At 39.7% G+C, this 16,001-nt stretch overlaps 1 protein-coding gene across 1 annotated transcript in view; it reads right to left on the bottom strand.

The window, feature by feature from the left end:
- Window positions 1–16,001, bottom strand: part of ROBO2 (roundabout guidance receptor 2) — a 168,734-nt gene that overhangs the window by 43,126 nt on the left and 109,607 nt on the right. The window contains exons 18-21 of the mRNA XM_057376620.1: window positions 11,340–11,382; window positions 9,651–9,778; window positions 5,043–5,324; window positions 51–207 (exon numbers count right to left, since the gene is read on the bottom strand). Coding sequence (XP_057232603.1) covers window positions 51–207; window positions 5,043–5,324; window positions 9,651–9,778; window positions 11,340–11,382 — 610 coding nt within the window. The remainder of the gene's footprint in view (window positions 1–50; window positions 208–5,042; window positions 5,325–9,650; window positions 9,779–11,339; window positions 11,383–16,001) is intronic.

Genomic DNA, 16,001 nt, shown 5'->3' with positions numbered 1-16,001 from the left:
CATTTCTGCAAATCACAGATTTTTCTTCAAAAGAAAAGAAAAAAAATTACCCTGCTTCTTGCTGATCCACCCCATAGTGCTCCAGCTCTGTGCCTGGAAGTGGCTGCACAGGAGGAGGTGGGAGGGGAACACTGGCCCAGTTTGAACCATTATTTTTCTGGGGCTTGGCAGTATTTTTGTTTTTCTTCTTTTTCCCTCCTTTGCCACCTGCAAATCCAAAAAGAAAAATAAAATGTTAGAGATATAATGTGGAAAAAAAAAGCTAGCTATTTACATTTCTTTCAAAGAATTCTGATTCCAGATGGCATGCCCCAAAAAAGACGACGTATTTATATCTCAGCAGAATCAGCATCAATGTGCTAATGCTGTCACAAGGTTATAAGTAATAATAGAATGGAATGGATAAATATTCTGAGTATTTGCTGAACATCACTTCTTTTTAAACCTCTGTACATTTGCACCACAGTAGTGCAGGAACAAGGAAAGAAAGGTTTTCCTGTATCAGGAATATTTTTCCTGATTTATTCATGTGCACTTTGTGACTTCTTCATAAAAATGATAATAAAACATAGCAAATTATTTCAAATGTCAAAATCTAGTGTGATTATAACAGTTTTGCATAACCACTTTCTGTGGAAAACACAGAGGTTAAAGATACCATCTAMAAAAACTGCCATCAGACTCAGTATCTTTCAGCCAGATGACAAGAGTGAATTGTCAAAACAAAAGAAACAGGGTTTTGTTGACAGGAATTTCCTAAATTTGATTTCTCAAAAAGATCAGGAAGTCATGTGCAATGTTTTAGAGCTGCTTGTTTCACAGGTTTCAAATACCCTGTGCCACTGTGGAGAAGAGTTTCTATTTCGGATATACAGCTCTAAGGGATGAGGYACAAATGATGTGAGCAAGGCATTTTGGTTAAACCCTATGCTCTTCTCCTATTGTCCTTGTATCCACTTCTCCAGTTGAGACACTGCCATCTGTGAGAGAAACCTCTCATCCTACTTGCTTTGCTTCTTTTATTTTGCCCTGACTTTTTTTCTTGTCRGGAATTCATTAGGAGGAAGAAAGGCACAACATTCCAAATCCCTTGGCTGTTTGGGGACACATCCATTTTTTTGAGTTTTGTTGTGGCTTTCAAACTCTTTGGCTTGTTGGGTGGAGGAATGGTTTGTCAGATGCCTTTTCAGTGGGGTGCCCAGCTGCTGTCACTCATCCCTGGCCTGCTGCAGAAAGCAGAGTCTAATCCATCTCACCCACTGACATGTCTTGCTGATTTATAAGGATCGGCCAAAAACAAACAACCCATGTAAAAATGAATCAATGAATCAAGAAAGTCACAACTGACTTGTCAGTGAGAGTGGCACGGTGTGCCCTGGCTGGCACCGCCCTCTTTGCAACGGCTCGAACTTTAGGCACAGAGAAATAAAGAAGAAGCTACAATTCCAGCAGCAGAGACAAGCCCCTATCATGGGACTTTTTGTCTGAGACAGCGGCTTTCTTCTGTTACCTSCCCATGTCAGCTAGGTGAAAACAGGAACAAATAGAGAGGGAAGAAAAAGGTGATCCTGTGACTCAGAARTAGCCAAGACTTCTCTTTTCACTTCCTCTTGTGGCTGCTAGAGACAGGCAACAAGTCCAGCAAGGCTTCTAATCGACCTGGCTGACAGCGAGTGAAACTTCACTTTCCACTACTCAATTCCAGACCACAGCTCTTCCTTCCTTGTCTTGGAGTATTTATARTAAGCTTAGCCAAGATCCTGTCATTCCCTGTGTGAACTGAGCTGATGCTACTTCTATAGGGATGGAAAACAGGCTCTTCCTTCCGTTTGTAGCCTGGCAGAGAGGGTAGCTTTCTTGAAAAGGGAAAGAACATTTTGACYGGTGAAAAGAAACCCCAGTGACAGCAGCGACAGAGGAACAAATACATGAAATTTCTGGAGGGAAAATAAAGCTTACAAAGCATAGGTAAGGCAAGAAAAAAAGCAGAGTTAGAAACAGGGTCACKGAACAGTGCAAAGGAAGTAGGTTAATTTTAATTTGTGGGACGTGGGGAAATTTTTGAAAACTCAGCAGGAGTAGGAGCCAACAAGAACTAAGGCAGGAGGGACTGCTTCAGGAGAAAAGTACATGCATTTGTGTGTGTGTGGCAGGAGGATTTAAATTATGAATACACAGAGATGSGAAATGCAGAGAATTGCTTCAGCTTAGAGATTAGTTGAGGTGAAGTGTAGGATTTTGGAAGTGTAGCATCTAGATAATCTTTGGAGACCGGTAAAATGTAGGTTGGACGTGTGGAATGCTGCTTTGAGAATCACTTGCATTTTGGGGGTTTCAAAGAGGAAGATTAGAGATAATGGAGATATTAGGAGTGAAGCAGAGAGAAAAGGGACTMGTTTAGATGAAGAAATGAAAGAAGACAAGTCCAAGGTCATTGCTGGTAAGGAAAGCAGCCTACACCTGCAATTGGGCAGGAGATTTCTGCTCTGTCCCCATGGGCAGAGTTACTCCACTGTCAGACTGGAGGGACAGACATCTAACACATAATGCCTGATTTGTGCTTGAAAACTGATGCACTGAAGCCTTGTTTCCCCACAGCAATGATGCTTTATCCTTCAATGTCTCATCAYTGAAATTCAATTATATTGTTTAAATCTCTAGATGAATCAGGTCCTAGAAAAGAATTTGCCAGTTGGGCTGCTGATCCTAGAACAGACGTAATCTATGCAAAGTAAAGCCACAAAGTTTCCCTGCCTCATAAAGCAGTTGAATTTTTAGCTATTTTCCATTCCACAGTAGGGTAGGAATTCTCATGATACTCATGTAAGAGAGACAGAAACTTAGTCAGAATAATAAGCAGTACCTAAAGTACTAACCAAGGAAGTGAGAGAACAAATCCCTGCTCACCCTGATGGGGRCTATGTAACCAAAGCTGGTCTCTGACTCTAGTGATGCTCTAATTATCAGACTATTTGAAGGTTTCCCCCAGTTTCTCCTGTATTACAGACATAATTATCCTGTATCAAAGGCATAATTAGTGGGCAAGGGAGAGCAAAATACTGATTCTGCAGTCCAGTAATCTGACACTCATCTGAGCACTGGGGCATCCTGTTGTGAACTGCCTTGGTCAGGTCCTTGGTCCACTGGAGTGCCCTGGCCACAGAAAGACTGACTAAACCCCAAAGTTTCCTCGTGTCATCACAAAATTTAATTCAGACTGAGAAACACTATACAGAATATGTTGCACTTGAAACATTTGATCAAAGTCCAGCTTTTGATCAATGAGCATTTTCCAACGACTCTTGCTACTTTCTGAGAAAAYTCTTAGGCAGCTGTAGCTGTCAACATATTTAAAATGTGATACTGCMCTCTGATACCTGACATTTGTGTATCTCACAGCAATTTCTGCATTTTCATGCGGCCTGGGGAGCAAGCTGATTTCCTAAGAGACTTGCCAATACATCTCACATGCAAGGAACAAGAACCTTTCCTGAAGTATTGCATGAACTCAGCTCCCAGATACCTCTCTGACAATGCCATAAGCCTATTTCTTAGTCTCACTCAAATCAGCTAATGCTGCCCCTTGAGAACACAAGGCTTGCAAACACATTTGGCTATTTGAGTCATGGGCCAGTGATTATAGGCTTCTTATCTCAGGATTCAATTTGAATAGTCATTTAAATTGACATAAAGAAGCCATTTCTAGGTTTGGTCTGTTACTGTGATGACTGCTCCASTTACAGTGGAAATTCAAAAGGATACGATATGACTATCAAAATTAAGTCCCTTCAGCTCTCTCATATTTCAGATTGGTGAAGTCTCAGATTTTCATTTTAACTGCTGCCTTTTCAGGTTTTGTCTTGACCAAAGGAAAAAAAAAAAGAAAAAAAAAGAAAAAAGACAGCTATACATAACATAAGCAACAAGGAAGCAAAATTAAAGAAATCAAGAAAAAGGGTGTGTTTAACTATSATACACAACCACATGTACTATGATCATTTTCATCTGATGAAAATGCATCATGTTTCCAATAGAACATGCAGCACACACACAAAATTTACATCCTGTTTGTATGCAGACTTAGCACAACTTGTWGAAACCCCAGTCGCCTTTCAGGGCCCTACAATTATTTCTGAGCTGCTTCACTGAAGAATAGCTTTTMGGAACAGCTCATGGGAGTGGGGGATCTGTTAACAACTCCATAAAAATATTAATCTCCTCATGAAGTTCAGTGTGAGAAGACCTATAAACTGAGGATGGATACAGAAATACATTTGCTCCATAGATTGTGCCAGGCTAAGGATGTGACGAGGAGAGGCCGGCGGTTACACGGACAARCACCACATGGAAGGACTCTCCAGTTATCTCCAAGTGGGTTCTGCCTTTTTTTTCAGTAGAATTCCATGTGACATCGTGTGCTGATGGGCAGAACTCATGGTTATCCTCAGCTGGTGCCTGGGAGGTGTTCTGCCTCCCTGGAGAGCCGCTTGCCAACACCCCTCCGTCCCTCGCTCCCCTACGCACGGCGATGGAACCAACCTGAGAGGCTGCCACTCCTTTCGGAGCTGTTGTGGGAGCTGGTGGTGCTGAAATCCTGTGACTGGTTGTGTGGCAATCTATTAGCCAGTCCCTCAGCCACCCGGTAGTCAGGGATGTAAAGCAAGGCTAAGGGTTAAACGGCAGAGGTCACAGTGGCATCGTGGGATTAGTCAACAGCACAAGCACATGCGACACATGCAGTTAGCAAGCTGAGGGCGGAYGGGGTGGGGTGGCAGGCTTTAACTTGGTTATTTTTAAAAGTACACCTACCCTGGCCTAATGGAAGGCAGATGGCTCGGTGAGTAGCACAGGGCAAAGAGCATTAAAAGCACAGTGYAAAGTATTCTGTGATCGTGTGAGGTTCAGCACGCATGCAAGGTGTGCAAGCATTAGTTCAGGTCAATATGAACAGTGTCCCACAGAGCTAAACAGAATTTACTAATTCATGCACAGATGACAAACACACAAAGCCAAGGGCTCTGGAAAATAAAGACTGTAATTACCATTGTTGCCTTTGCCTTGGTCTGGGAGAGAGTAACCGAATCCCATGAGGTCRTTTTTTTGCTGAATTGAGCTTTTCCACTGCGGATCCGGTAAATCGACAGCCAGCTCGTGGATGCTGTTGGAATGCAGGATCTGGGTGGTGGCATATGGCGTGGCCTGCGTGATCTGGCTGGAGCTGTTGTAGCTGGTTTTGGTGGTGAAGTCGATGCTGCTGTAAATGGCTCCGTCGGAAAGCATGGTGGCCGTTTTATCTCCTTGCCCTGGCACGGGTGGCAGCACATCTGTGGTGAACACAGGGGAACGCAACAAATCATTGATGCACGGGAAGCCGAAAAGCACCCAGGTTTAAGATGAGAAATAAACGTGTCATTCTGCACGTTTGCATTTCAGCTGAGACAGGTCCACGAGTCAACGAAGGGAAGATGATGTACAACCATCGCCAAGCTATCAGCAGCTGTGACAGGCCTACCACTTGTCCTTCACGTCTCACTGCCTAAAACCATCTTTTTTTTCCCCATACCTTCAACTGTGAAAGTGAAGTTTGGAATATTTCTCTACTGAAGAATGTTTTCAATTGTTCACTCTGTGTCAGAACCAATGAAACTCTCTGGGCTTCAGGGAAATAATGAAAAAAGAGAATTTACAAATCACAGAGGGAACTTGCGCCCAGTAAATATGCAGGGAAACTCTCAAAGCAATTTTTTTAAGGGCATCAYCTTGATTTCTTTGAAGCTTTGTGCATCAGCTTATCAAATTTTCCTTTTGACATTAGCTAGTACATTTCTTCTTTTCCACRAAAGAAACACCTAACAAAAACAAGTTGCTCCTGATACGTGAAAGAAAATCCATTATTCTGAAGGGATTTAGGTGAYCTGTCCCTCAAAATGGTGAAGCAATGTTGATAATGGGGAACAACTTGTTCAAAAACTCCAGTGCATTGGAGTTGAACTGAAAACCATTACAGCATATTTAATGAAATATCTGCTAAAATTTCTCCATATTTTGAATCCTATCCCACACCGCAATTTGTATCYTTGATCAGTTAGACTGGCAGTCTCTCTCCTTACTAAACACTGAAGTGACCTTTGCTGGTGGAATACTAGATCTAGAAACTGAGACTAGTGAAGYGTGAAGAATCTAATCATGACTGGCACGATGTCCCAAGGAGAACCACAACTCAGCAGATAACCCTTCTTCCTGTTCTCTCAGAGGTCAATATATCAAATGGTACAATTTTTACAATTTATTTAGACTCYGAAAAGTTGACTCAGTTCCAAAATGTACTTTCTAAGAAAAAARCTTCATTTATATGCCATTTTCCTTCCACAGCCAGATGGCAGATACGGGTTCCAACTGTTAGATCATACTTGAGATAATGCACACTCCTATAGTGATGATGTGAGGATCCCATTTTAGGGATCACAGCCATTTCTATGCAACTTAAACCCCAGAGAGAAAAGATGATTCTTGCACCTCGTTTAARCTCATTTACAGACTCGGATTTGGGTTTTGTGGAGCCTCAGAGAATACATTCAAAGACTTATCCAGCAACGAGATGTAGCACGTCACACTGCTTTGAGGTTTGGTATTTTTGGTTTGTTTGCTTGTTTTTGCTTTTGTTGATTTGTTTGGGGTCTAGGTTTGGCTTTTTTTGTTTTCCTGGGATGAACATTTAGATCACAGAACTATTTTCTTTTGCATTCAGGTGTGCAACAGTGAACATTTCAATATAGACCCTAATAACAGCTTCAGTSTCAGGGCTGGAACATAATAGTAACAATAAAAATGGCAATATCAAATGTTCAGCAGAGACACCGCAGAAAGAGAGAATAAATTTGGGCCTATCAGCATGATSTGGTTTTGCATACAGCAGGAAAATGGGCACAATCAAGTATTTAAAAGATCTTAATTGTATTAACTGATATCTGCAGATAAATTGCAAGTGCAAAAAAATTACAATTAATGCAAAATACAGCCTGATTTCAAAACCAGGTTGTTGCTATCCATCTGYACACATGCAGTGCGCTTTCCAGGGGCAGCACACAAACAAAAATGCATCTGTGTGCAAACATAGCATGAGATGTGAGAGACAAGTGCAGTCCCATCTTTCTTGCATTGCGTCCACAATATGAACATTTCTCTTTTCCACRATCGGTTTCATCAAAGTATAATGGCTTGAAGTTTAGTAAATAAATTCTGTTGTTGATGTATAAAGTAAAGTAAATCCAGCTCAACCTGTCGGTGTTGGATTTGAAGACTCAAGGAAGTAAAAACTAACAAAATGCTCATCTCTCAAGTACCCAGACATACATCTGTCTTTTAGAGCATATTTCTGGCAACTGAAGAGGTATAATCTCCATACAGTCATTTTAAAATGGAGAACTATTCATGTGCACACACTTGAAAGGGAAGTTGCATAGCTTCCCTCCAGCCAAGGACTTTCAGTCATTCTTACTGATAAGCTGAGGTTCTCCAGATATTCTGRGAATTTTCAGTACGAGCACAGATTACTTTTTTGACCTCGATGAGATGTATACATTAAGCACTCCAAGAGCTATTAAGCAAAGATTTTACAAAGTGCCATATCACCCAGTAAAAGTCAAATGTGATTTTCCCAGCCAGTCGTCATAGCAAAAACACCACACTGTACATTTCAAAGATGAAAACGCATTTCCCACTGGATACTTTGCCSAAAACCCTTCAAAATCCAACTCTTGTTTGTAACTCTTGAGATAAACAAAATAGTGCTGAAGTACTTGTGCAGGGAGCTCTTTCTTGCTGCCTCAGGAGATGCAGTACCATTTTGTGCCCTTACATGACTCCAAACCCAACCTGTGTTTCCCACTCACAGCCTCACTCTCAAATGCCTGTTTGGGACACAACATGGATCTCACCCTTAAGGGAAATGTTAGGACTGCCTGCCTCAGCTTCTGAGTTTCCAGGGTGACTGACTGCCAGCCTACTGTTTTTAAAATTCTTACAGAACTTTTACATTATCACAGACCTTTTAACCACTAAAAGAGGTCCAAGTTCTACCTCTACAGTTAATATTCTATCTCTACATGTTAAAATACTTCTAATACATCTTTAATGCAGAAAGATCTCAGCTGCTGAAACAGAAAGGGATAAGTGATCCCAAACCAGCCAGAATAAAAGTTTTAGCTCAACTGTAAAGCTCAACTGGGTGGAATTAATCTGCTGAATTTCAAAATGTAAGTGTTGTATCTCTTGCACACATTTGGACCTATGCTTCACCCACATTGAGGCCAAAAGCTTTGAAAAAAATTGCTTCCAATTCGAGTCATATAGAGCCAAATGCTAAAAGAAAATGGTAATTTTTCTGTATTATGTGAGCTTAAGAAAAGATGGAAAAGTACCACAGGGTTTTATTTCAAGATATTCACAACAAAGAAGCTGGCAGAAATTCAGTTGTCTTGTAAAYATTATCAAAAGTTTTGCTTACTTTTAAATATTTTTGACAAGAACTTTACAACATTTTTATACAGAATATAAATCTAGTGTCTTTTGTTGCAATTTTAASTCACAGTAGTCAAACCACAGGCAAGAGGTTTTGCATGGGAATGTAAAACTAATATGAGGGATGGTCTTCAGAAGCAGATTCTGGTAMAGTCCAAAACTGAATTCTTTTCACATTTATCAGTGTGATGGTTTTATAGATYTTTCTTGCATTTTAAAGCACTTTTGATGTATAGCACTGTCTTGATTTTTGTTTGTCTATTTATGTCTTAAAAGTATTTGTATACTMATTTACATTAGGAAATCTTCTCCTGGATGCCAGTATGCACAATTAGCCACGTTATCACAGAAACCAAGGAAGTAACAGAGAGATGTGAATATTACTGTGACTTCTAAAAATCCCAATCCTACATCTTAYAGCTCCCATTTGTGAAAAATGTTTGAAAGGAAATAACCCCTCTAAAGATTCATTGTTGTAATAATACATCATTAGCTCATTCCCCCAAAGGTGCTCTCTCAAGTCAAAATGGAAACAAGCTGCTAAAATATCAAAATAGTCTCAAGTCAAGTCAAAATGGAAACAAGCTGCTAAAATATCAAAATAGTTCCCTTTTATGTATCCTTTCCTCCAATGAAAAACAAAGTTGTTGAAGACCTTTAAAGTTTTCTTCATGGATTTTGGTTGAGACTGAAAGTAGGCCCTCAGCAGGAAGAGGATGGGGAAGGTGACAGAAACAATATTCTCAYGTCCTTCTGCTGAAGGAACATCCTTCCTGCATCCCTTGTGTTCTCTGCTCTTACAGACATTCCCCATCCTCAGCTATACTGCCCTGCACAGCAGATTGTTCATCTCCACACTATAGGGAATGAGCTTGAGTCACAAATAGACTTCCCTTGACATCATAAGGAGACCCTGTGTCACCACTGTAAGGCAAATTACAAACTTCTAAATAAGTAAAAAGAGATAAAGCAAAAGGAACATTTTAAAGTCAATTTTCAATCAAATCCAGAAAGAAACAAACACACAGAAAGAACCGTAATGTTAAAAATCTWATACAACATTCATCGTAGATGTTAACTAATGGAAGCCTATTTTATAATGTAAGGAGACTTAAGAAAAAGAAACCTACCTCCACGACCAAAATTCCCAAGATCATTGGGTCCACTAGTGCTGTTATTTACTGGCAGACTTGTGGCAGGCCAAGAGTCTGCAAGCCAAGGATAACTGGGATCACTTGCATTCAACAGACCTGGTCGGCTGAAGCAGAATAAGAAAAGGAGATATACACACAAATATATATACATATATATTTAAAATTACAGTATCTGTGAGACAAGTAGTGATCAAAGAAGCCATATCACTGTTCTTCTACCACCATACGTAACTAAGAGTTTAGGAAACTTTAATTTATTTCAGATTACAATTATGTAGCCTTTGATGATTTAAAGACCTTGAGCAGTTAATTAAGGTTATATACAAATCAACTTTGTCAGTAGAAGTGGGACCAGGCATCCGTCGTGACTCTGCCAGAATCCAAATGAACTCTGTTGTCTGTGTGAAACAGGAGTTAGGCAGTGCCATCATGGGATCCTACACCAGGGCTGAATGATAAATTACCACCTCAAGGGAGCCATCACTCAAACTGATTGCTCCATATCAGCCATTTCCAGGACTTTGGGCTACTATTTCTTCCTTCCCTTGCATCCCAAATGTATGCCTGTCATCTGCAGGCTGGTAACTCTTTCTTTGAGCACTCTTGGATGCTTTAGAGACAAACAGGTTTGAGTAGGATTAATGGGAGGTCCACAGCTATCTCTGTGTGCCACTGCTGCATGGCTTTTATACCCCTGCAACTTCCAGCTTCGAGAGCAGCATTAAACAGTGAGCACGGTGAAAGAGAAGGSACACTCAGGCCAGAAGGCATCATGTCTCTCTCACCCCAGGATAGACAGGAATTTAGCAAGGCAGGTGGATTGTTTGTATTTGTATTTAGCAGGGAAAACAAATCATTTGCTGCAGACGCCCTTATCTCCCAAACAAAAACACAAAGCCAYGCACAGGTCTGCAGTTTTCCTAGGTTATTAAAGCACTCATGAAGTTGGAGCAACATCTCCCATCATTGAACATTATAGACCCCTGCCTGGAACAATCCCTAAGAGAAACATTGGTTTCCATGGAAATGGCAATAAGAAGACCCAGCCGCATTCTTGCCACATCTACTCCCTCTCATTAGGCCTAATCTCTTTTTGCTAAAATATTGATTAAACAGGAGATTGGAAGTTATTACCAGGGCCTAATTACAATCTCCATATTGGCAAAGGGAAAATAGATGAGGATATATGAGCCCGTTATCAGCTTTTATCAATTTCAATTGAGTAGCCAAAGTTGCGGAATCCAGTCCTATCAATCTACAGCCTATTCATCATCCATGAATCATTTATTTTGTGATCGATTAAGTGTAATTGTTCACTCACAGCAATTTAGGGGGAGCCAATAAGGAGTCTTAAACAACAGCAACTTCATTTGCTAATGTCTAATTAATGCAATAAACATCCCAGTAACAAATGAACACRTTCTTTGTGATATTTACTACTCATTTCTTCCAGGACATCTGGGAGATATGAAACATCTGGGCTTGATTCCTCCAAAGTGCACAACAGATAGGTCATTAAACCTTGTGGTAAGCTACTTAACTCCTCCTAGGGCTATCAGTCTTCCCAGTGATGGGATATGACCCAAATGCATCACCTACAGCACTTTTCAGATCTCTTATTTTAAAAAAAATGCAATGGGAAGACCTTTATACAAAGAAACATACCTTCCATTGCTCATGAGTCCTCCATCTCCTCTTTGGAAAGTGACTGTGTTTTGGTCGGAAAAAACAAAACAAACAAATGTACACACACACACACACACACACACATATAAGACAGGGAAAAGTCAATTAGTAATAATTCAAAGCAACAATTCAAACTGCTCAGTGTCTGAGGTTGGAGGCCTCTTGGCATCATCCCACAATAAACTACAGAAATCATAAGAAAAGGCTCAAGCCCATCAGGGTTGCAGTTCATTTAGGATTTCACTGCACATTCCTGTTTGACACCACCTTGCTCTGTACCTTGCAAGGCAAAGAAGCCACTTGGGCAAAAAGCCTGAATTCTCCACAGGCCCCTTCGTGTGACTTTGCATTGCAAGGCTGAGCCATGCGATGAAATTGTTTTCTTGGCATGCTTCTGCTTCGGTACATAACGACACTGCAGCAGCGAGTTAATAACATCATGTCGTAATGCAGTAATATAATGTCACCACACAAATATGCCATTTCCCAGGACAAACACAAAGAGGTGGCAGCTCTATTACAGCTGAAGGGATGGAAAAAAGCACCCAGCTGCACCTTTTCCATTAGAAGTACAGCTGAAAAACTAGCACCCACACAGAAATGTGTTCATGCCACTGTCACTGGGAAGAAAATGTATTTCCAGTCTTCCATCCATGGGGGATGCCAAGGACATAATCAGAGGGAAACAATTGTTTTTATGTCTCCATTTATGGGTGTTTGACAAAAACCAGCCTCTCCCTTATCTATCTTATTAACAGGATTACATTTCAGGGCARTATAGGTAAACCCACATTACTGGTGAGATGCTAATTGACAACATTTGATGATCCTTTTTGAGACACTGGCAAATATTTTGAATCAAGGCCAACAGACTACTCTGGTTCTCAGTGGCAATATCCCATTATTTATTGTCAGGCATAGATAAGGCAGACTATTAAATTATACCAGWGTCCTGGACACCTGCATCCTTACAGGCCCCTGACAAGATGAGGGTTTGAATTTCAGTGAGGAATGGAAGAGTTTACGGCCAGCTTAATTTGAAATAGACCTTCATTTGGAAATACTATTTACCTTTGTAAGACAGGCATTACCATCATTAAACTATAMCTCCCAGACTGTTTGCAAGATTTTCCAAATATTAGTCCAAACTATGCTAACTCAGGATTGGGCTTTCTACTTTATRCACTACTCTAAGCAGACAGAATTACCACACCCAATACAAATTCTGTGTTCATTAAAAAAATAAGCAATGACATAAAGTCACTGGGAAAACTCTTTCGATACCTTATAGAATTCTCATTACTTTATTAACTCCTAGGGTAATTTCACAGTCTACATTCACCAAAGAGGACAAAATTGGCCCCTCTGGAAGCTCTGCTGGAAGAATAGTAGGGTGATTAATTACCCTTCACTGCACAGCAGACTAATACCAATATCAGAAAATCACTGCAGTCATATGTCACATCAAAATGGTTAATAGCTGCATTTTGAAAGGCTGTAATCAAACCAATTAATGAAAAGAAAATCAAAATGCAAGTATGGAAAGTACTAAATAAAGGTCTGCTTTGAAAAACAAGACATGCTAAAACATTGTGGGTAATTAATTTTAGAGGCAATGCTCCTTTCATTCACGTGGTATCTAACAGGCTGCAAATTGACTGTATCACTCATTGCTCAAAAGTGAATAATCTGAAGTGCTGTGCATATCATTCGTGGAWATGCAAAGATCTGGGTATTGCCTGGCTTTGTTTCCAAGTATCTTGGTCAAAAGTATATTAGATGCTGTTTCCTTTCCCCTCCTCCCCTCCAAATTTAGTACTCAATTTCTCCAACTTTCTGCATTTGTCAAAGTGACAAGGAAAAAGGAAAATGAGAAATAAAGGTTGGGTAACAACCTTTATAAATAAAGTTTAGAGATCTAAGGRAATTGCAGTAAAACATATTTTCTGAAAAATGTTTAGATTAATGCTCTTGTTTGGACTGTCATCTACCGGAAATTATTGTGAAGTAATTTTTTTACCACTTGTATAACAGGTACAGCTGTRTGAGATTTGAAATGTGCATGCTGTATGGGGAGAAAAAAAGCCCAACAAATATTTGYGCACTACATAATGTTTATATCACTGTGTACCTTTATAAAGCAAAGCTGAAACGGAGGAGTTAGTAGAAGATTGCAGCAGTTTGGCCCACACATTTTATTTTSTGTGTAGGCAGGTATGGAAACACTCCCAGGCATGCTGTGAGAAATGCATCAAGAGGACATGACCTAGAAACCTCTTTGCTTGAGCCATAATTGCTGCAGGTTGGCTGTGGCATAGGATTGTTGAGAWAAAAACAAGATTCACAGAWTTTGYTCCTTTTTCTTCTGTGACCTGAAGGTAGGAACTGTTTCATGTTTTTGGGATTTTTTTCTGTTTTTTTTTTTAAATTTTATTTTGTGTGTTAAGTAAGCTTGCACCCTCCCAATACAAGCATCATTTTCAGAAGAAGGGTTCATCTTGCAGTGTAATAGTTTTTCCTGGTGCAGACTGCGTAGTTTTTGTGATGTGTATGGATTAGGAAAAAACACAGGTTCTTTTATTTACCCTTCACCCCACATACCAACATATGCATGGTTATAATCTTATTGAGAAAATAAACAAGAAAGCATTTTATTTATTCAAAAATGCCTCGTGGGAAAGGCTTTGGCATACCAATCAAGCTTGACAAAATTCCTGTGTGGCTGTGTTACTGGGATGGCACAAAACCCTCCATATTCCTGATGCCATCCATAAATGGGCTACCTGAGGCTGGATAGAGAAGGGGCCRTTCTTTCAGCATCAATGTTGTGAAAGCCAAGACAGCTAACAACACAAGATATGGTCAGGCTGCCAACACAAGCACTATGTTTATCTTTCCTGCCATACAGTTTGTCAGCGTTTTTGCCTGCAGTTTGATTTCTGCAATTACAAAACAAGTCTAAATGCCTGAATAGGAGCATACTTAATGCAATRCAGGCTTGTGGATGTCACTGTAAAAATAAAACACACCGACAGCTGGCTTTATTCATCCTGTCTCCACTTCAAAAGGCAGCAGAGCAATTTCAAGGGGCAATAGAAGAAGAGGAAAGGGAAGGATGTCCCTATCACTGACCCACCCATCTCCCTTTCTTTTTATCACCAAGGAAGCAAAAAAGCTCTTTCAGCAGTCTTTGCATCTGATACATGTTCTTAGAAAGGCTGAAGACCTGCAGGGATGAGATTGGTTTTCAAAAGAAGATGAAAAAATAACCTCTGCATAGAGAGATTTTGAAGGAATCCCCACCAGCTTATACTTCAAGGACTCTAAAAATGCAGAAATATAATCCAAAGTGCATTTTAAATGCATAAATATTTCAGGAAATTATATTGTATATATTTGTGTGAAAACCAGCATACATTAAGGAGCTTTTCACAGGCTTTTTATTAAATATATAAGGAGGTACCAAAACCATTTACTAATATTATCTGACAAGGTTAAACTTAATCTTCATGCCTGCTAGAATTGGAAAAATATGAATGTATAGTAAGTCGACATTCTGAGGCAAGGAAGCTTTAGAAAGCTTTCTCTATGCCTATCTCTAGTAGGCCACATTTTCCTACTGCAAATGAAAACTTTAATGTTGCCAGCCAAGTCTCATTCCTTTTACTGATAAGCTGTTCCTCAAATATGAATGTAGATTAATCCTCTTTTAATAAGCATTAACTCAGAACAGATAATCAGCACATAAAAATTCCATCAAATCTTCTGTCTACCTTTGGATGATTCTGTCATATGGTTTATCCTCATTTAACAGTTTCAGGAGTTGCACACAAAATGTGTAGCATTCCAYGATTCTCTATCTATTTTTAATTTGTTTTCTGTTTACTGAGTTTCATGAAATCTTTTAATCCCAAGGAGCACTAGTCACTAAATAAGCTTACCTACTCATAAGTTAAAATACATATTTGCTTTTTTTGCATGACTGATGGCCTAGACACTTGCAAACACCTGAATATTCAGGTGAGTGGGTACTGGCACAACAAGTTTGAGGGCATAGGAAAGATAAGCAGATAAATTAAATTTCTCTTTTTTTCCCCTACAAATGGATCCCATGGCTTTTCACAGAAATGTGAAAAGAGACTTGCAACTTCCAGTATAAACAAATTCTGATCTGTTACTGTAATACAGTATTGAAATAATCCATCTGTTATACAAGAAGCGGTCAGACATCTTTTTTGTGTCCTGTATCTTTGTATCACATGGAAGCCCACAGTGCAGTCCAGGCAATCTGAGTAAAGGGTAGCCATAAAAATTAAATAAATRAATAAATAAATAAGAAAAGCCAAACCAGTACCGCAGTACTTTAGCTTTCACAGAAACTCACAAAAGTAAGACCAATACATCCTTTATATTACAGGAGAGATGGTTGAAAAGGGGTAACAATCGAGTTTAGTGTGTCTGTGCCAGAGCTGGCTTTGCTGACAGTATGTGATGGTCACAAAAATGCATAGTTCTTSTACAGTGGCAGATGATGGCACTACTACTTACCAACAGTACTCTAACAAACATATTGGCTAAATTTTATGTTTTGTAGCACTGATATTACTGAGAATCATAATASGGGAAAGGGAAGTGGAAGAA

Source organism: Malurus melanocephalus, unplaced genomic scaffold, assembly GCF_030028575.1.
Source record: "Malurus melanocephalus ecotype Western Australia unplaced genomic scaffold, MMel_1.1 scaffold_285, whole genome shotgun sequence".
Lineage (NCBI taxonomy): Eukaryota > Metazoa > Chordata > Aves > Passeriformes > Maluridae > Malurus > Malurus melanocephalus.
The sequence above is the reverse complement of the archived record's forward strand: the minus strand, read 5'-3'. Positions and strand labels throughout refer to the sequence as shown.